Genomic DNA, 21562 nt, shown 5'->3' with positions numbered 1-21562 from the left:
CTGGCACGGACCGCCCTGCCCCCCAAGAGTTGGTGGAGGGCAGCGAAGTAGGGGCAGGTGGCAGCCCCTGCAGCGGCGCCGCCCCTTGTGGCCCTGGCGTACCCCTGCTGCAGCTGTTTCACCTTAATTCGCACCTGCTCCTGGGTGCGCCTGTGTCCCCTGCTGGCCATGGCGGCTGCTATTCGGCCATAGACGGCCGCGTTCCTCCTCCTAGTGCGGAGATCATGGACATTGGGGGCCTGCCCCCAAACCTCAATGAGGTCCATGACCTCCGCACTAGACCAGGAGGCCGCGCGCCGTCTACGGCCCCTGGCTGGCCCCTGGGTGCTTGGGGACTGGGCAGGGGACGGCTCACTGCCACTGGCTACCTGGCTCATTGTGGGGCCACTGGCTCAGGGGCAGAGATTGCTGGCAGGGCTGGCTGACTCCAGTGCCGTCTGGCCAGAGTCTACCCCTTTAAGGGCCCGGGGCTGCGGGAGAGGAGAAGAGTTTTCCTGGTTGTGCCCAGAGAGGCCACCAGGGGGAACCTGGGAAGGGCTAGCCTCCCACTAGTTCGAACTAAAGGGCTACACAGCCCTTAGTTCAAACTAGTAAGTTCGAACTAGGCTTAATCCTCGTAAAATGAGGTTTATCTCGTTCGAACTAAGCGCTCCGTTAGTTCGAATTAAGTTCGAACTAACGGAGCGCTAGTGTAGCGCCTATGAAAGTTAGTTCGAACTAACGTCCGTTAGTTCGAACTAACTTTGTAGTGTAGACATACCCCTAGATACTAACATAAAAGGGTAGGGAAAGGAAGGATCAAAGCAAATAGTCATTTATTCCTTGATACGCTCTGGATATCTGTCTATGAAGCCTGTTATTGACACTACTTCTCTAGCCAGTTGTCTACATGTCCATTTCTACTACACCATGTTGCAAAGCTGCCCTGCTACTTTTAAGTCTATAATACCCAGGTCTGTTATGAACTGCTGATCCACAATCCATACAGTCCTAAGTGTGCTTTCAGCTGGTGACACCTTTCATAGAGCCTTGCCTCAGACCTGAAGTATGCTCAGCAGCCTTGTTTAATGAATGCTGTTATCCAGGATGGCAGCAGGTATAGATTTAAACAAACAAGTATTGTTGTTTTTTTCTCTTGCCAGAGAATGAAGTGCTTCACCCTTCCTTTTTCGGTTTCCTGCTTTGCAGTAAAGGAAGCTGAAGCTCATATCACATATTGCTGGAACATAAGAACTAGAAAGTGCCGTACAATTTGTGACACCGCAAACATTAAATACAGTTTATTCCCTGGCTTCCCTCTTCATAATAAATCTGTTACACATAAGATTCCATATTTAATTTAGATACAGTTTCAGACTTTATGATAAAAATAGAACAATAATCAAATACTATAGCACAAATTTTAAAACTTAGTGAAGGTAATTATGTAATATAGAATTATGTATTATTATAGAAGGCTATAATGTATTATTATAGAAATATTTTAATAAATTAATGATTTTATTAAGAGGGTAGGCCAAAATACTGGTTAAAGATTTATACTACAGAGACAAAAAACAAAAACAACAGTATTTGATCCACTGTGTCTAAACAAACTGCAACTCTTGAATTTCAATTCTAAGCATCACCCATAATTCTTTGTTGAAGCTGAGTTGTAAAATTATATTCATTTATGAAAGTGCATGGGCAACTCCAGCATAATAAAACTTAGGGCAATATCACTTCAGAAAATTCTTTATATCTCATGCAAAAATGTGCACTCTATTATCAATTGTATTATAGGAACAATACAATTGTATTCCTCCCCGGAACCTCTACCAAGATGAAGGCTTCATTGTGCTATATGTTATCGAAAAACATAGTCAGAGCCATTCCTTACTCCAGCTGACTAACATAAAGCCCCAGCTTGGACACTAATCCTTGGACAGGATTCCTACACCTGTATGGAGCTTCATCTAAGTCAGGAACCTAACTAGGTCCCTTGCATAATCTAATCATAAACAAAGGATGGGAGAGGAGCAGCATTATTCCCCCCTCCCCCCCGACATTCTACAACTGAGAATTTTAGAAAAGTTACACTTCTTCCCTAGTTCACTAAGAAAACTCATGACAGAGCATGCCAAGTCCAGTGATTTAGCCACAAGATCATCCTCTCATGTAGAGATAATATTTTTCTCTGATGTGAATCCACTCTCAACTAAAATATTTTCCTGTAACTTAGTTACTTTCAATTAGTTTGAAGAAAGCACATTTGAAAAAAAATTGATTAACTTTCATACTAAAAAATATACATCTTTTTTCAAGGGTCTAGAAAACCCCCCAGAGAAACAGTGATGCATCAATACAGAAATGCAAAGCATTCAAGGTAGGCATTAGACTTCTGTACAATGGTGCTCTGTTTAAATAAGGAAATCATATGATTGCAAGGATTTTAAGAGAAAAAAGTTAATTGACCTTTCATTTTTTAACAGATCAGAGGATGACAAACTTGAACAATTAGCCCATCAGTGAATTTTAGTTAAGGGTAAGGAGTTAGAAGGTCACTAACTGTTGCAAGATTGGATTTCGATGGGACCATACTGATTTTTTCAGGGTGCTCTATTCAAGAGTGAAAGGAAGACAAGCGATTTGCTGTGTCTTGCAGAACCTGAACAGTTAAACCCTGGAAGGAAGAGGAACATCCTAGACACTGAAACACTATTAAGGACGTTAAGGAGCAGTTATTTGGCTAATCATGTAGTTGATACAATTTGTATTGACTCCACAATTAGTCAATAATGAGACCTACTCTGCAGAGCTGCAGTGAGCATAGTTCCCAGAGCTGATATGAGCTGGGACTGAGCAATCCCTGTCTGCAGGGGGACCCCACAGACACACTGCTGCTGAAGCAAGCATCCCCTATGCCTCCCCCGGCTGCCTTTGATAGAGGCAGCAGTGGGGGAGGGGTGGGAAGCAGCACCACAAAGACAGTGCTGGGGGGAACCAGCTTTTAAGCCAGCTCCCCCAAGCACCAGCTCCTGTTTCCACCTCCTTTGCTGCCTGTCTTAGAGAGGCAGCAAGGGGCAGGGAGTGAGTATTGAGTGCTCAATTACCCGATAAGCTTAGCCTTATCAGATAGTCGAGTATTCAACTACTCGCTACAACCCTAAACACCATATGATTGAGTTTTATTTAATGTACATAGTAGTAGATGAGCAGTGCCATTCTTTAGCATCCTCTCTGTCTGAAGAAGCAACCCTGATAAATTTGAGAGACATCACCCAAGTTCACCTTTCTAGATAGAGGGTCACTGTAATATTAAGCTTACACAGATGATGAAAGGGGAAATTGGTTTGGTGGGCCATCAAAACAAAAACTTGCCTTCAATCTTTATAACCTATTTCCTATCTTGCCCCCCTCCCTCCGGGGTGCAGCTCTTATTTCTTTCATCCATCTCATACTTTTTTCAATGCTTTTTTTTTTTTTTAAACCAGACCTTTTATTTATTTCACTACAATAAACTGGGTTATAGCAGTACAGGCTTCCCAAAATTTTTACTTTCGTAAAAGTAAAACCAGTCTTGATTCAGCCTTTAAATACATTTGGAACTTTCTCTATGCTTTGTTAGCCATACTTGACCATTTCAAGAAAGGTACCAAGAAAAGTTCATCCTGTCCAACATGGGTGTTATTTCCAGATTTTAAATCCCACTGTTCTGTTTTGTTCTATACTCCTCAATCCCCTTCACTTTCACAAACAAGCCCAGATGTCTCCTGGATTAATTTAGGATGTGCTTCAACCACCTCATCTAGCAAGGTATTTATGACCCTTTGCATGAAATGTATTTATTCATGATCTATATTTTACATAAATTTCACATTTCTTCTCCTCTGAGTACATCTGTGACTGCTAAATACAAGCCTCTGTTTTCGGTCTTGATTTTGTTTAAATGTTTTAGATTGCAAACTCCTTGGGGGTTTCTCACAGAGAAAGCTGTTGCCTGCCATTTCAGCCAGATTGATCATTCACTTAATGACCTTAAAACATGCATATTACTTCAAAGAGACTTTAACTCCAGACTTCAACGAGAAGCTTCAGAATTATCATTCATGCTTAAATTTGACACTTTATGTATGGGTTTAAACAAAGACTCTAATTATCTCACCCATTACAAAGATAGCTTCCCCAATTATCACCCCTAATGTCATTACATCACGGAAACATCCCCTATTATCACCCCTATGTCACTACCTCACAGAAACTTACCTTCCCTTCTCACCCCCACTCTGTTCTAAATTTGATTTGTCAATTTCACATGCGTTCATTTTTTTTATTGTATTACTTTGGTATATATGATTGTGCTGATTTTCTTCCACATATGGATCTGAGGAAGTGGGTCTGGCCCACGAAAGCTCATCACCTAATAAACCATCTTGTTAGTCTGTAAAGTGCTACATAGTCCTGTCTTTTTTTTCAGCTACACCAGACTAATACGGCTGCATCTCTATCACTACTCCTTGGGGAAATGACAGTGTTTTCCTGTTTGTACAGTTCCAAACTTAATGCAGCTGCTCAGTAAGCAAAGATACAGAGCCAGATCATTAGCTGATTTAAATGGACACAGCTCTGCTAACTTCACTGGAACTGTACCTATTCACACCAACTGAGGATCAATCTGGTCCATAACTTCTCATTCCTACTTGTCCCCACTATGTGTAGTAAAATAGGACCTATTTTATTTTTGCAATGTATCAAGTAGATTCTCTCTCTCCTTTAGTATGTTCATTCCCTTGGAATAATTAGTTAGCAGACACTTTGCACCTAGGACAGTAACAGATACATCTCAGAAGAGAATTCCTTGCCTAAGCTAAATTGATTCTAATAATTCACCTAGATCAGGGCTACTCAACACATGGCCCATGGGCAGCATGCGGCCCGCGGTCCATTTGTTTGCGACCTGCAGTGCAATTAGGGTTGATATGTGTTTTAGTAGTTAAATTCCTGGACTGCTGTGAAGCCAAAACAAAAATGTAGTCAATATAAGGGTCTTCTGTTGATATGTGCTTTAGTAATTAAATTCCTGGACTGTCATTGCTCATAAAAGGTGCTGTCATATGGGTGGAAATCGGGTAAATATTGCATTTTATTAATATCAGCAGAACTAACTTAAATGGGGCCTGCATGTTATATAGTCTTGCCCTAATTTTTGGATTCATGCCCATCATTGTGAAAGAATCTATTTGCACATATATTTGCATGTATAAGCAGCCAGACTTAAGTTGCCTCCATCAGCTTATGCTGTGAGTATCATTGTGGCCCCCAGGGCTTCCACATTTGAGTAGCCCTGATCTAGACTATTCATATCTGAGACTGTAAACTCTCTCAGAAGCATTATTACCATGCAGATTCCCTCAAAATAACATGAAATGTAGCAATTGGCTCAGGATACAGTGCCTATGAGAAATGTCTAGCAAACATTTGTGCAATGGCATAATGCTGTTTTTCTACTGAATGTAGATTTTGGAACAGTGCCCTCCTCCCCGGGGGGCTGACAGCTCTGTCTGGGGACTTGCAGGCTCTATGGTGGGACTAGGGCTGAGGGATTTGTGGTGTAGGCTGACCCGAGGATGCAACAGGGAGAGAGGGCTTCCCTCAGCCTTCTCTCCCCATAGCAGCACCTGTGGCAGACCAGGGCCAGGGCCAGGGGAGAGGCATCTCTCCCAGTGACAGCTCTGGGCTGGAGAGAGGTGCCTATTCCCACCCACAACAGGCCAGGGGCTGGGAGAAAGATGCCTCTTCCAAGTACAACCCCTAACCTATGTCTTTCCCTTCCCCAGCCAAGCTGCTCTTGCTCCCAGTCTCTGCCCAGCCTTCCCTCACCGCATTCCCCCCTTCACCTCCCTGTGTCCCCCCACAAGGTTTCTCTCCATTGCACCCCTACTCCCATCCATCCTGAAAGTCTCTCCTGAATTCCCCCAACCTCCGTTCAGCGCCTCCTGCATCCCCCTCCTGCCCTCGCCTCACACATTCCTATTCTCCCTCTTATCTGTCACTGCCTGTCTTCAGCCCCCTCCCAACACCTCTAGGGCTGGCTCCCCCTGCCCTGCCCATGCTGGGAGCGGGTGGCAGCTTTCCTGGGCCCTGGGCAGGGATTGCAGCCAGTTTCACTGGGGCCCGCCCCTGGGCAGGGATTGCAGCCAGCTTCACTGGGAGCAGCCTGGGGCCAATTCCTCCCCCCTGCAGCCCCAGGGTACCAAGAGCACCACTCCTGGTGGTGGTGGGGGGGGGGGGTCTCTTTTACCTGCCCCCCAAGCACTGCCTACCCTGGGGCACTGGCTACTGGGTCCTAGCAAGCAACCCGCCACTCTGCAGTGTGCCACAACCTAGCACCGGTCCGTGGACTGACAGTTGGCAGCCACTGATCTCACAGTTTACAGGATTCCTGTGGCTTAATTCTCATCTGGAACAGTGACATTTTTGGCACTCATTGCTGTGGAATACAAATATTTAATCAGTGATTACTGGGATCCATTTTGGTCAATTTCATGGTCATTAGATTTTAAAAATCATAAATGTCATGATTTGAGCTATTTAAATCTAAAATCTCAGTGTTGTATGGGTCCTGACCAAAAGACGGATTGGAGAGGTTTATAAGGTTACTGTAGAGGGGGTTGAAATACGGCTATTCTCACTGCTGCTGGAGGCAGTGAGGTCTTCAGAGTTGGGCATCTCATGAGTGGTGGCAGCTGGCCAGGAGCCCAGCTCCAAAGGCCAGAAGCAGTGCAGAAATAAGGATGGCATAATATGGTATTGCCATTCTGCACTGTTGCCGCCAGAGCTGGGCCCTCAGTCAGCAGCCACTGCTCTCTGGCTACACACCTCTGAAGGCACCAGTGCAAAAGTAAGAGTGAAACACCCCCTCCCCCCCAAATAACCTTGTAGCTCCCCAGCAACTTCCTTTGGGGTCAGGACCCGAACTTAAAAAACTCTGGTCTTCCCTCATTAAATCTGTAATGCATAGAATAAAAGCACACAAAGACCAGATTTCATGGGGGGAGATCAAGTTTCGTAGTCCATGACATGTTTTCCATGCCTGTGAATTTATTAGGGCCCTATGACAATCTCTAGTGACATATATTTGCTATGGAAGCCTATAGAATTATCAAACACTAAACATAACACTCTCTCAGTTTGGTAATCTGCATTGAATGACTGAACTACTACAAAACTAATATAAAACAGTATTTTGAAAAACCTAAATCTTTTCTTAAGAGGCTCCTTGAGGGACTGCTATACAAAAATTTAAATCCTTTATCTCTGTAAATTAATCAACCAGATTCTCTGCTATACTGATTTGGTTCAATTCTATTGACTTCCATACTTTGACTTCAACAGAACTATGTCAATTTACACCATCTAAGAAATGGATCCAAGGTTTCTAGTCATGCCTGATGAATTAAGGGACATATACTACAAAATCTACCTACTAATGTCTTATGACTGTATGAGCAAAAGGATTGTTACAACTCATAAGCAATATGACATAACAGACAGCAAACCAGCAAAAAGCTCTTATCCTTCAGCAGCCATTTAGATCTTAATATTTTATAACACAGAAGCATCTTAATATACAATATGGCAAACGCTCCTCTTCACCATATAGATACACACTTGAATAAGAATTGTACACTGAGAATTTTCCTTATAAGACTGCTCATTCCTTTTGTTTGCAACTGCTGAAATTACTTCCAGGTTCTTAAATGTAGAGAGGTAACATCCTAAGCTGCTCTTTTTAAGTATGCCCTCCTGCAGATGGTCTCTAATTTAAATTCTCAGTATTTACAGGGTCATGTCTGCTAATCTATTATGCACATAATCTCTCACCAGGATTTGATATTCTAGTAGTTTCTATATGGCATGCTCAAAGCCCACAAAAAGGAAAGACTCTCAGGGTATGTCTACACAGCTGGGCTAAATTGACACAGCTACATCAATTGCTTAGCTGAAGTTGAAATACTTTAATTCAGCTTTTAGCTTTTAACACAGCAGGAAGTTGAAGGAAGAACGCTCTTCCTTCGACTTCCCTTACTCCTTATGAAATGAGGGGTATCATGAGTCAAAATAAGAAGTCCTCCAGCTGAACGTTATTATGAAATAACACTACTGTATAGACATACCCTCACTGACTTCAAAGGTCATTCGAACAGATACCCAGTGGCTGTGTCTACACTGGCCACATAAAACGGAAAAGCCATGCAGATCAGGTAAGTCAGGATAGGGAAATCCGCGGGGGATTTAAATATCCCCCGCGGATTTAAATAAACATGTCTGCCACTTTTTTCCGGCTTGGGGAAAAGCCGGTAAAAAAGCGTCTAGACTGGCGCGATCCTCCGGAAAAAAGCCCTTTTCCGGAGGATCTCTTATTCCTACCTCAGGTAGGGCTTTTTTCCGGAGGATCGCGCCAGTCTAGATGCTTTTTTTCCGGCTTTTCCCCAAGCCGGAAAAAAAGCGGTGGACATGTTTATTTAAATCCGCGGGGGATATTTAAATCCCCCGCGGATTTCCCTATCCTGACTTACCTGATCTGCATGGCTTTTCCGTTTTATGTGGCCAGTGTAGACACAGCCAGTGTGTTTCATGTATTTTAGCCAAAAAGCTCCCATTTCAGAATTGCATGCTTCAAAAAATGCTCACTGGCATGCAGACAAATTTCTGAAAACAAATTCAGATTTAATTTGGTGATTTTGCATTTGAAAAAGCATTCATTGTTCTGAGAATAGAAGGTGCTTATCTGTATATAGTTTCTATTTTGGTGTTCATTAAGACATATATTTCAGTTGTATTTTTAATTAGATATACCCAAAATTAAGGCAACAGAAATTTGGATCAGAGAAAAATTAATCAGAGCAAAAGGTTACAAAACTGCATAAATGATGCTTAGTTCATCAGAGAGCTATAAATTGTATATATATCGTATATTGTTATACATGTAGCAACATAGCACAAAATGCCATGTGAAAATCCCACTATATGAAATCAAAGCATAATTGGTCCAGTCATACAGCCAAAAATGCAACATATGACATAATGAGCATTGGAGTCATTTTTAAAAGTACTTGTTTGGAATGCTACTCTTAAATCAATTGCTAGAGCGCAAGCACAATTCCGGTCAGCTATAATAGCAATATTATGTCAATCACACACCCTGATACACCCACATCCCCTCTGCTTTCAGCCCAGTAAAGTATTAACATCTATTCTTAATTTTAATCATGAACAGTTCCTTTCAAGTCAGCTTGATTATCGGCATGCTTAATGTTAAGCACCTGCTGAAGTGTTTTGCTAGATTAGAGCCAGAGTGTTCATTCCATTTAAACTTTCAGTTTAAATGGAATATGCAAACCACTGTAGCATGAAATGTAGGTATATAATTGATCCAGTGTGCATATCCCCCTAGCAAAACAAACCCTTTGCATATTACTCAGAACCACAACACACAGGCAACATTCAGGAAGTGCAAGCAGTGGTGTGAATGTGAACAAGTGGGAAATTCCCACACAAGTCAGAAGAGTGCTGTCACAAAGCTGTGGCTTATAACTATTTTACTGTTGCTGAGGGCTGCACTCCAATATAGTACCACTTTGAGAGCCAACATGATAGGTCTAAGTACACAGGCCTGGATGGACCATACTATTTCACTGATTTAGAACACAGTAAAGATAACTAGGATTTGCAATTTATTTTGAATTTAAGAGTTGCTGCAAAAGGCAGGGCTCTGTTCAGATAAGTCCACCAGCCATACGAAAGCTTAGAGCTCCAATTCCAGGAAGCAGTAATAATACAACATATTTTGGTGCCATGACTGCAGCCAGATAAGAACCACTGCCCACTATCTGCTGTGTTTCCATTCATCTTCTATGATGCACAGTTGATGTTCTGGGATACACAGTTCTCCTTCATGCCCAAAAGCCTTTTTGATTTTTAAGTTTTGCATACTCAGTGACAATTTGTGGGGTTTTGTTTTGTTTTTTGGCAGATTTTGAACCCATGCACACTTCTGACTCAAAAGGGCATCACTTTATGGAAGTGAGCCACCTTGCACTTTGAGTGGCAAGGACAGAAGAATGCATGTAGAAATATCTGGAAGATAAAGAATGCAAGCATGAAGTGAGCACACATGTTCTGTGTTTGCCTATTCTAGAAGCTGGTGTAAAATAACTTTTAAAAACTGAATTGCATTTGTTTTTATGCCTTTCCTGTAAATGTATATAATTAATTAATTATACTAAAGGGAATATCATGCCTCCTTTGGGGTTGGCATCATACAACAATTTTGCCATGGTATAACACAAACTCAAGATTTATATAATCTAGCAAAATGTTAAACATGACTGTACTACCAGTGTAGGTAGGAACCAGAGATGATTAACACTGTCAGTTGGGCATGATTAGCTCTAGAGTTCCAATTAGTGACATGTTAAAACATAGTGATAAGTCTATATTGTCTGCAATGTTGTGTTTAGCATCATGTTAAATAACACAACTGCTCATGGTCATATTCTAATACAACCTAATTTTCCAGTAAAGATAAGCCTTTTGAAAGATGGAATTTATTGCTATAATAATGAGACTATAGTTGTAATCTAAGCCAGAACTAGTCCTCAAAATAATGAATGTCAGTGTACCATATTTAGATATTTAGATAACATAGTGATGATGACAGCCTTATAGACTCTAGTACAGGTTGAACTTCTCTAGTATGGCACCTCTGGTCCAGCAACATCCATGGTCCGGCATAATTTTAGTTAACTGGATGTCCACTTATCATGGGCATGGCCAAATTTCCCATAAAGTTTGTTATAGCCATCAATCCTGGATGTTAGTGTTCTGTGCTGTTATTTAGTTCTAATTTACTCCTAAATGTCTTCTAAGAGCTCAGAAATATTGGTAATGCTGCTAGACAATAATGACCTCCCATGGTTCAGCAAATTCTCTGGTTTGGCACCAGTCAGGTTCCAAGGGTGCTGAACTAGAAACGTTCAACCTATATTTGCACTGCCTTACACCCATTTTCCTAAAAGTCACAACTATAGTTCTCTAGTATTTCTGATATGTGAGTTGTCCAAAATATGTATTCAGGGTTGGGGTTTTTTTGTGGATTGCTATTGGAAGTATATTATTCACTTTTGCAATGGATTAGAGTCTCACCAAAAAAAAAAAAAAATCTTAGAGCGCCAATAAAGAAATCATGTAAATACTTAATAATGAAAGAACCAGAATCCAACATTCAATTTCTTATTAACCATTGTTTGGGAAGGGGAGAGTTTTTATTAACTCGTTTCATTAATTTTACCATCAGTAATCAAAACAATCAAAGTGAGTTACTGACACCTGAAAACGGAGGGTGAAATCCTGGGTCCACCAACATCAGTGGGAGTTTTGCCACTAATTTCCACACAGCCAAGATTTCATCCACCTAGTCTTACAATTCCATGTAGAAGGGGACAGATTTTTAATTATATTTGATGTGCCTAGCTATTTTTAATATATTTGACACTTATATTGCAGCTTTTATTTGGAAAGGTCTCAGACTGCTTCCCTAATGGTGGTTAGGATAGCAACTTCTCATGCAGTTTCCAAAATACTTTGTCCATTACTGGAGGAAGCTGCCCAATGGAGAAGAGGCAGGGGATCAAACTGCGGAATGCTTGGGTGTTGGAGGATCTGTCAGAGATCAGTTCTCTCTCAACAGAGGGCTGGTCCCCCTGGTTCTCTTTCCCATTCCTTTGTGCTCCACTGGCCACAGCCCCCAGAATACCACAGGGCATTGGGTTCCACAGTGCACAAGAGCCCCGCAGAAGCAGTATTTCACGCTGAGTTCATTTTCCAGCAAATTTCCCGCACAATTTACCAGAAAATAAAGCAAGGCATGGTTAGTCATTCTAGCCCTCCAGTCTTGTGTGGATCCCTGACTCCACAGATGTTAAAATGACAGGAGTGAGAGTGTTGGAGAAGTGGTTGACCCGGGAATCTCCCACAGGATAATTAATACAAGCCCAAGGTTAGAAGGCAGGATTTGGCTTTATGCTTCTAAAAAGCAATGCCTCTGTGGAGAGGAGTAGCAGCCAACATCTACTGTTGTTGCCTTTCCCCTAAGCTCTGTCCACTCGTCTGGCTGGCCTTAGTCTGTATGCCCATTAAAGCAGGGAATATCCTTGAAGGACTGGAAAGCACGGGGCAGTGGGCACTGACATAAATAAGTAATACATAATGTGAACAAGACAGACCCTCAACACACTTCACAACAGCAGTAAATGTAGCAGGCCAAATTAATCTTTGATGTAACTTTAATGATTCCACCAGTCTTGGGTTTCTGCCTAAGTGAAATCTTTAGTATTCATAATTACTATTTATACAGCTGTGGGGGAGGTGAAGCATGACTAGATGGCAGGAGGATGTAGGAGGCTGAGCCCTAGGGACTCTGAAGCAAGGTTCTCCTCAACTGCAATCCTGGTCCTAACCTTTCTTTGAGATGTAACCCCGAGCGGGTCTCTCTCTTCCCAGCTCTGTAAGGGAAATGACACGACCTACCTCAGGGGCCAGCCACCACACAATGCCTAGAGGACACACAAAGCTCTAGCCATTCTCTGTAGAGCCAGGTCCCTGGGCGCGGGCTCCGGCTCAGAATTCCCCTGGCGTCCAGGGGCTTTCGGACGGGGATTTTGGCGGGGGCCAGCTCCGCGGGACGCTTAAGCGAAGTCAAGGGGAGACTCACACAATTGGGGGATTCATTGATTATCATCTGATCGCGGCAGTTGCTGCCTGTCGTCCCGCTGTGGTTAACCATCTCCTGCGTGCTGAAGATGCAGAGGGCGGTAGAGTTCCAGCTCCTGTCGCTCTGCTTGGTGCTGAAGACCCCGGCCCACCAGCCCTCCGCCCCCAGGAGGCTGGAGGAGAGCAGGATGCCGCGGCCGCCACAGTCCAGGCGCACCTCTCCGAAGTGGTTGAAGACGAGGGCGGACTTCTCCGGGATCCGCAGCAGGGCCACGCTGGGCTGCGCCTCTGCCTCGCCGAGGGGGTAGTATGGGAAGAAGAGGTGCTTGTCCCACAGGAAGGCGTCCACGAAGTGCAGAGGCGGCTCCTTGCGCTTCACCGTCGCCGAGTCCCCGCTGGTGAGGCTCAGGTCCTGCAGCCGGCGCATGGTGAGCGCCGTGTTGGCGTCCGAGACCGAGGACACGCAGATGGTCTTCACTTTGGGCACCTGGTAGGCGGCGGCCAGCGCCAGGTAGCGCTCGGTGTCTTCCAGCGGCGCGAAGAGCAGCCCGGTGGTGGAGCCTTGCGGCAGGCAGCTCACCACCTCGCTCTGGTTGGTCTGCGGCTGCAGGTTGCTCAGCTGCCGCACCTGGCAGCTGCCGCCGTGCAGCGTCCAGCCGGTGAGCAGGCGGTCGCCCTGCAGGTCGGGCAGCAGCAGCTTGTTGCGGGTGCCCGCCGGGTGAGTGCAGTTCTGCGCCCCCTCCAGGAGCCGGAGGCCGAGCTGCTCCTGCAGGGACGGGGACAGCTTGTACAGGCAGTTGCCGCCCGCCAGCAGGAGGCTGTCCCCGGTCGCCGCGATGTTGTCGATAGACAGAGGCTGGGGCAGGGCGAAGCGCTGCTGGCTCATCACCACCCCGGCCCCCGCCAGGGCGAGCAGCAGGGGCAGCGCCTGGGGCGCGGCGGGGCCCGGGTGCCGGGGATCCTTCCTGGGCATGGCCGGCTCCTCGCTCGGCTCCGCTGCGGCTCTAGCTGCCTGGCGGCGGCCCCATACTGTGCCGCGGGGCGGGAGAGACGCTGTGTCGTTCAGCCCCAGCTTCCTCTGTCAGGCTGCGGCGATGGGAAGTTCCTCTCCGGGAGGCAGGGCTGGGCTCCTGGGTGGGGGCTTGGGCCTTATTTTTGCTCTTGCGCAAGTTTCCTTCCCCACGCAGCGGCACACCCTGTGCCCTCAGGAGCCGGAGGGTGGCGGGGGCCGCTGCCACCTGCCCAGCTCTGCTCTTGGCTGCCCTGCAAACCCTACCGTAGGGGCTCCTGCTGTGGGGGAAGCATCCGATAGCTTCTCAGCCTAGATGGGAGCGAAGCACACCTGTGCGCCCTGCAGCCGGGGGGGGGGGGAGGAGGGAATGGAGGTTCCACGAGAGCATGGTTGATGCCCTCTTGGATTAGAGGGATCAGTGAAAAACCAGGATTTGGGGAAGGAGGGAGGTACAGTTGCATAAAACAAAGCCACTGATAGCAGGATGGTTTTGACAACATCGGGACATCTGATCACCCTAATTTGGACTGCCAGGCTGACCCCAAGTTGTAAATCTCTTGCGGGTGGGAGGAAATAACTTCGGAACCAGGGGCTCCACACACTGCTGATTTTCCAACATGGATTATTAGACAGTAGCCCTGGCCCCCAGGGAATGGTTATGGCTGTGACTTTTTCTAACCACCTCACTTTTACTACAGAGACCTATTAGGAGTTTTCACAACAACTTTTAGTGGCCTGGCATTGGAGCCCCTAACTTTTGCTGACAGGCACTTAGACAGTTTTTCCTAAAATACTTAATTTTAGGGGGAAAAATACATGTCCAAATCAGTGTAATTTATTTCTATAGGGAGTGTTGTATACTCAGTAATAAAAATACAGTTGTGTCTATTCATTACTGGATCTACACAGAATAGAAACATAAAGAAGGTGTTTGTAGATTCTTGTCTTTTTTTATTTCTTTTGATTCTTTGGTTGTTTTAGACTTGCTAGCTCGTAACTTTGCTTTCCTAAAAAGTGATACTGGTGTGTTAATATCACTTTTTTACAGTTTCCTGACTAGCTTCTAAAGTCTGCTGTGAAAAGTCACATTAACTGACATACAAACATCACTTTTCACTGCAGACTTTGTCCCCAAGTGCAGACCTGGTCTAACCCAAACTATGGTATGCAGCTCCAGCTACATGACTAGCAGACTGGAGTTGACGCTCCTGTCGATTTCCCTTGCTCCTCATGACCTGGTAGAGTACCAGATTCAACAGGAGTATGATCAGCTGTCAATTTAGTGAGTTTTTACTAGACCCATTAAATTGCCCCCTAGGGAAGTCAATCTCTGCAGCTTCAATCTCTGGTAAGCGGAGACAAGGCTTTACTCAGCCACAGGAAGCTTGGGGTCAAATTAAGCACTGATGAGGAAATAAGTAGGGAGACAGGAGCAATATAGGGAATGAACAGGAGCCCGGAGAGTCAGAGAGGATCTGGGGGTGCTGAGGGAGGCAGTGAGGGTCAGGGACAATGTGGTAAATGGGTGAGGGGACAGGGTGTAATGGGGGACAGCGCCTACCTCTGCACAGTCAGGGTCTGAGCCTGAAGCCCTATGGATAGAGCCTGATGGCCAGCAAAGGCAGCAGGTCCAGGGGCAATGGGGAAGGGATGGTAAACTCCCCAGCTGGAGCCTGCTGCCTACCACCCCAAGGCTGAGGCCTGACCCTACCACTTCCAGGAAGATGGGGAATCCACTGGCTGGCTGCTCCTCCAATGTTTCTTCAGAGGAGGACAGGGTCTAAACCCTTGCTGGAGGGTCCAGTGGAGGAGCTGCCTTCTCCCTCCCTCCCCCACCCCATAACAACCCTTGAGGCCATAGGTGATAACGTCTTCTCTAAACAGGGTATTTGACCCACCCCAGGCCCCGTCCCCATTTCATCCTCTTCTCCAAGCAGCAGCCCACCTCTTCCCAGCCCTGCTCTTTCCTGCCTCTCTCCCTCCCTCCCCCAAGTGCACTCCATCCCTGCCCTTCCACCTCCTGGAGTGTCCTGCACACTGCAGAACAGTTGTACATGGTGGGCGAGAGGGGCTCAGAGCAGGGGGAGCAGAGGGTAGAGCTTGGCTGACAGCGGGTTCTGAACACCTGCTCATTTTTTCCATGGATGCCCCTGCCTGGAATTCCCACGTAATTGACACCTATGCAGGAGGCTGTAGCTGCAAGAAAAACCCTTGATGGCCACAGGAGGCCATGAGAGGTGCTTTGACAAATCCTGCCCTAGTTGGCTTCTTAAACCCAAATATTGGTGTAATAAGAGGAGGGCCTGAAACAAAAGTGCATGTTAGTTAGGCCTCATTCCAGGCCTGTGCAACAATGGACAAAACTTGGCTAATATAAAGCAAAGCTAAGCTGTGAGTAAGAGGCAGGCCCCTGCTCACAGAACCTGGTATGAATTGGGTTGAGGATGCAAAATATGAATTGGTAGTAGGCCCAGGTATAGAACAGTAATTGGTACTGATTGTAAGTTGAAAGCACATTCCAGAGGATGGTTCCACCAGCTCATTAAAAAAAGACCTTGGTACCCACACTCCCCATAGATACCAACCGAAGTTTAGGAAAGGGTCTAAACTGACAGTATGATGGTCAGAGATATTCTAATCGAACCACAAGGTGCAGGGGTGATGGGTGGTATATAAGCATCAGAGGGTTGTAGCCTGACACGTCTGGAGTGACGTGTAACTTGTTTGTACCTGTATATAAAGTGGTGATCGGGGGGGGGGGGGGGGGAGGCGGGCAGTGGAGGTCTCCCACTGATCAAGTCCGTCCATTGTTATGGGTTACATATGGATCAGTAGAGTCCTCTGACAACTATTACAGTACTTTGCTTAACTATAAACCTGTCTGGGCACCTTCAATCCTTATCTGATTTGTGGTCCTTGAGGGTTCTCTCAAAGTCTTCTGTGTTAGCTAATTGTGCAAGTCAACAAGGCACACATCTTTGAGCACACTCGCAAGCAGCCTTTTGGTTATCATCATTGATGGAGCAGGAACCCATTAGGACAACCTCGCCTGAATAGCTACAATAGGCTTCTGCTTTCAGAGCATATCCAGGCTAATTTGGGATTCTTGCTAACATTTATTTCAATGCAGGATGGCCCTTCACACACCGTCATTAAATTAAAATAGGGGATTTTATATACATTTTTCTGTCTCCCTAGGAGCTGCAAAATCCCCACACTACTAATTTCAAGGAATCATAAAACTGTGATCCTTTCTACCTCTAGTTCTGTTAGAGTGGCATTTTCATAACAGTAGGGTAAATTAATCCCAGACTAAATTCCCCTTGTGGATATAGGATTACATTGAATATTGTGTTTTTTGCTTCCTTTCCTATGCTGTTGCAACACATTGCTGAATGTGATTAAACAGTTGCTGCAATTCACTCCCCAAAAGGTAGTTGCAGTGATTTTTATTTTGTCTGTTAATAATTGTAAAGCCTGTTGTGAGTCCATCTTTGGGTGGCAGTTGTCTAATTTAGTGCTTCCTTCTGCAAGGTGCTGAGCACTGTGAACTCCTGCTGCAGGCATGGATGCTCAGCACCTCGTAGGACTGGCCCTTTCGACTGTGTGCTCTTTGAAGCCTTCTAGATCATTTCCAGTAACGACCTCAACAAAGCAGAACCAAGTATTGCATGCTCAGCAAACAGCTTTTGCTGAGTCCTAAATAAAGATATATTTATGCAAGAAAAGAAACAATATTTTATCAACATCTCCTGAAACTTCTCCCACCCTACTGGGGCAGATTTTAATACTACAGGGGCAGTGTGAAGTAGCCTTAAATGTAAATAAGAATCTGGGCCCAAATTTGCAAATAGAGGGTAAAACACAATTTAAATACATACATTTCCTTCCCCAAAGTGAAGACTGCATCCTTCAGCAGTAATTGCTTAAGGCAATGTATTTTTCCCTGGATCTGAAGCAACACTTAGCACTAGCACTTTTCTGGTTGCAGCAATCAGTATTTTATGAGAACATTAACTGGAGAATGGTCTATGGCAGTGTTTCTCAAAGTGGTCTGCGAAACCACGTTGAGAAACTGTTAACTAGCTGTGCAGGTTTGTTTACTTACTAGTGCCACAGCCACGGAGCTTCACAGCTCCTATTGGCTCAGTTTCGCTGTTCGCTGTTTGCAGCCAAGGGGAGCTGTGGGAAGCCATATCAGTGTGGCCAGTTAGCAGACCACTTTGAGAAACACCGATCTATGGTAAGGCTCATGAGCCAGGTCTGATAGTTTTTGACAGTGGATGGCAGTAAAATGTTTTCAGATTTATAAATGGAGCTTGGGTAACAATACAACAGTTAAGATTGTTTTGGGAATATGCATCATCATATTTTACAAATGTACTTTTACTTAAGGGATTGGCTGCACTCCACAGTTACAATTTTTACTCCCTTGTACTTTAATTTTTCATACTTACTAATTATCGGTCATTCCTTTGTATACAATAGCAGCAACGTTCACTTAAAGTCACCACACACTTGTCTGCTAATCCACAGGATATCTGCAATCTTAGTCAACTGCCAACTATGGTATGAAGTTATGAAATTGGTAATGGCTGGGTGACTAATGACAAATGTTGCAATTGTACATAAAAGTGAACATTGATATTTGCATGTGCCACAAGATTGTGAAATAGTGAAATCATAGAAAAGAGTTGAAAGGCACTTACTGTGCAACTCCATACTGAAGTTGCTGGTAACAATTCCATAGTAAAAAGCTGAGGTAAATTCTGAACTTTAAAGCAGAAGTTCATCATTTGTTATTTATTCCTTGGAGAATTCTGCATGAGAGAGAATCCATGTCAGAAAAATGGGGAAGCAAAGAATTCAGTGAGAAACAAACACCCCTTTCTCAGCAGCCTGGATGCATCCGTTTGAGTGCCCGGAGCAACCAACAAAGATATAAATCAGCATACAGGGCACTGGGCATGTGTGCTTGAGGAGATATCATTTATCTCTAAGGCCTGGGGGCAAGGACTGGTGAGCATACATCCATGCAAGTGAGCAATACTCTAGCCTCGTCACTTGCTTGCTGTTGTGGCACATTTGCCGTGTAGGGCTGGGGCATCAGGTTGTTCATCATTCGGTATGAGGCAGGCCTCGGCAGCTGGGAGAGGCTGTGGGGGGGAAGAGGAGAAAACGCCCCTGGTGGCTGGAGGTAAGAAGTAGAGAAAAGGCCTGTGCCAGATGGGACCCCCTGCCCTGAGCTCCTCCTCACCCCCCAACCCTCAATTTCCCACCTCCAGAATTCTGCCTTGAAGGACCCAGGCAATGCCAGGTAAGTCTTCTAGTAAAATATATATTAATTACATTTGTGACTAACTCCTTGGGAGAGAATTATCCGCATGCTGTTCTGTTTTACCTTCATTCTGCCACACATTTCATGTTATAACAGTCTTGGATTATCATTCAGCACATGTGCATTTTAAGAACACTTTCGCAGCAGATCTGACAAAATGCAAAGAAGGTGCCAATGTGAGATTTCTAAAAATAGGTACAGCACTTGGCCCATGGTTTAAGAATCTGAAGTGCTGTCTCAGGTTTTGGACAAGGGGCGGAGCATGCTTTCAGAAGTCTGAAAAGAGCAACACTAACATGGAAACTACAAAATCCAAACCCCCCCCCCCCCCCCCCAAAAAAAAAAGAGAAAGTCAGCCTTCTGCTGGTGGTATTTGACTCAGCTGATGAAAATGAGCATGTTGGTCCACTCTGCTTTGAATCATTACTGAGTAGAACCTATCATCAACATGGACGCATATCCTCTGGAATGGTGGTTGAAGCATGAAGGGACACAAATCTTTAGAACATCTGGTATAAAATGTCTTGCAATGCTAGATACAACAGTGCCATGCAAATGCATGTTCTCATTTGACTTTGTAAACAAGCCGGCAGCCTTATCTCCTGCAGATTGTAACCAAACTTGCTTGAGCAATACGCTGAACACAAAGGATTAAGTGAAATGCAGGCTCCAAAATTTTATATTGTTTTCTTATTGAATGCAATTTTTTGGCATAATTCTTCATTTAGAAGAAGAACAACTTGCATGATAAAGAGATCATACTACAATACTTGCATTAGGTGAATTGAAAAAACACGTTTTTTTTTAAAAACAGGGCAAGTATTTGTAATAAAAAATAAATATGAAGTGACACTATGTGCTGTCATAATTGAAAGATATATTTGTAAATGTAGAAAACATTCAAAATATTTAAATAAATGGTATTCCATTATTGTTTAACATCACAATTTATTTTAAAATCACTTGACACTAATTTCCTATTTTTGTTTGTGTAACTGAAGACTGCTTAAGAAGAAGCATCACAGGACAGATCTGAAGGAGATAGCTGACCACAAACCAAATGAGTCAAAAATGTAAAACTTTTGCCAAAAAAATCCCAAACAGACATCCAACACCACCACCGCCACCAAAAAAAAAAAAAAAAAAAAAAAAAAAAGCAGTGAAGGTCATTCTTGGTTGTATTAACAAGAGTATTGTTTGAAAGAATTATTGGGTTTTGCTCTCTAATCATCCCAGATAAGGACTCATCTGGAGTACTGTGCTCAGTTCTGCGCATTACATTTCAGGAAAGATGTGGACAAGTCCAGAGGAGAGAAACAAAAATGATTATTGGTCTAGAAAATATGGCCTACATGGAAAGACTGAAAAAAAACTGAGTTTGAAGAAGAGATGGCTGAGAGGGAGGCATTACTGTCTTTGAGATTGTTATAAAGAGGAGAGTGATAACCTGTTTTCCTTAACCATTGAGGGCAGAACAGGCAATGGGTTTAAATTACAGCAAAAGGGATTTAGACTAGACATTACAACATCCTGCCTATAAGGGTGGATACTAGAACAAATTACCTAGAGAGGTTGTGGAATGCCCATCTTTAAGGATTTTAAAGACAAATAGCTGTCAAGGATGGTTTAGTTGGCCTACCAACTTGGCCTACTAGATGGCTACCAAGATCCCTTTCAGTCCTACATTTCTGTGATTTTTCCCTTCCCTATTCACTTTTCATTTTGAGTCAAACACACACCCACCACAAAACACATGCACTTCCATCCAATCCTTTCCCAATGTCTAGGCTTCAGTTTTAACAAATCATGTCAATAAACAGTGGCAACACATGGGGATTGGGGGCTGAGGGGACCCATGCTCCTCCAGATTCCACAGGCAGGAGCAGCAAGGGGCCAAGATCCTCTGTGTGGCCCTGCAGAGGGGTGCTTGGTGCCCTGCACTCACCAGCAGCAGCGAGGCGAGAGGGAAAGCAAAGCTCCACTCTTCAGCAGAGGCACCATTTCAGATTTTGGTGGGGGTGGCCGACCTGTGCATGTTGTGATGGGGGAGGACAGTACAAGCATGGGGCAGCAGACTGAGGAAAAGAGGCTTTAGCAGTGTTACTGAGCATGCTCATACAAACCAATCAACCCTATCCTCCTCCCACCACACATTTAATCTCTATCCATGAACTACTAAGGCACTGGAAAACTTCATTTTTGGGCAGACAACTTAGCAATTAACTGACAGGAGCACTGTATCCAATTCCTATATAAAAGAAAAAGATTAAATATTAGACCTATTCAGCTCTAATACTAACATATGCTGACATCTTGTGGCAAGTCACTTGAGGAACACTGGTTAGTCTTAAAATTTTAATATACTTAGTTACTAACTCTGTGGAAAGAGAGAGACCAACGCCCTATCTGGACTCCTAGATGCTCTCTCAGCTCTGGAAGGGGAATGGGGGCTTGTGGGT

The 21562-nt window shown here is 44.4% G+C and overlaps 1 protein-coding gene across 2 annotated transcripts in view; it reads right to left on the bottom strand.

Annotated features, from left to right (window-relative positions):
- The window catches only part of PLXNC1 (plexin C1), an 85891-nt gene extending 72020 nt beyond the window's left edge, over positions 1-13871 (bottom strand). For both annotated transcript variants that reach the window (XM_075933330.2, XM_075933333.2), the window contains exon 1: positions 12755-13871. In XM_075933330.2, the coding sequence (XP_075789445.2) occupies positions 12755-13726 (972 nt within the window). In that variant the 5' untranslated portion in view covers positions 13727-13871. The remainder of the gene's footprint in view (positions 1-12754) is intronic.
- Between the last annotated feature and the right edge of the window lie 7691 nt (positions 13872-21562).

The sequence above is a fragment of the Pelodiscus sinensis genome, chromosome 1 (genome assembly GCF_052426305.1).
Source record: "Pelodiscus sinensis isolate ZL-2025 chromosome 1, ASM5242630v1, whole genome shotgun sequence".
NCBI lineage: Eukaryota > Metazoa > Chordata > Testudines > Trionychidae > Pelodiscus > Pelodiscus sinensis.
Note: the sequence above shows the minus strand (reverse complement) of the source record. Positions and strands in the feature narration are given on the sequence as shown.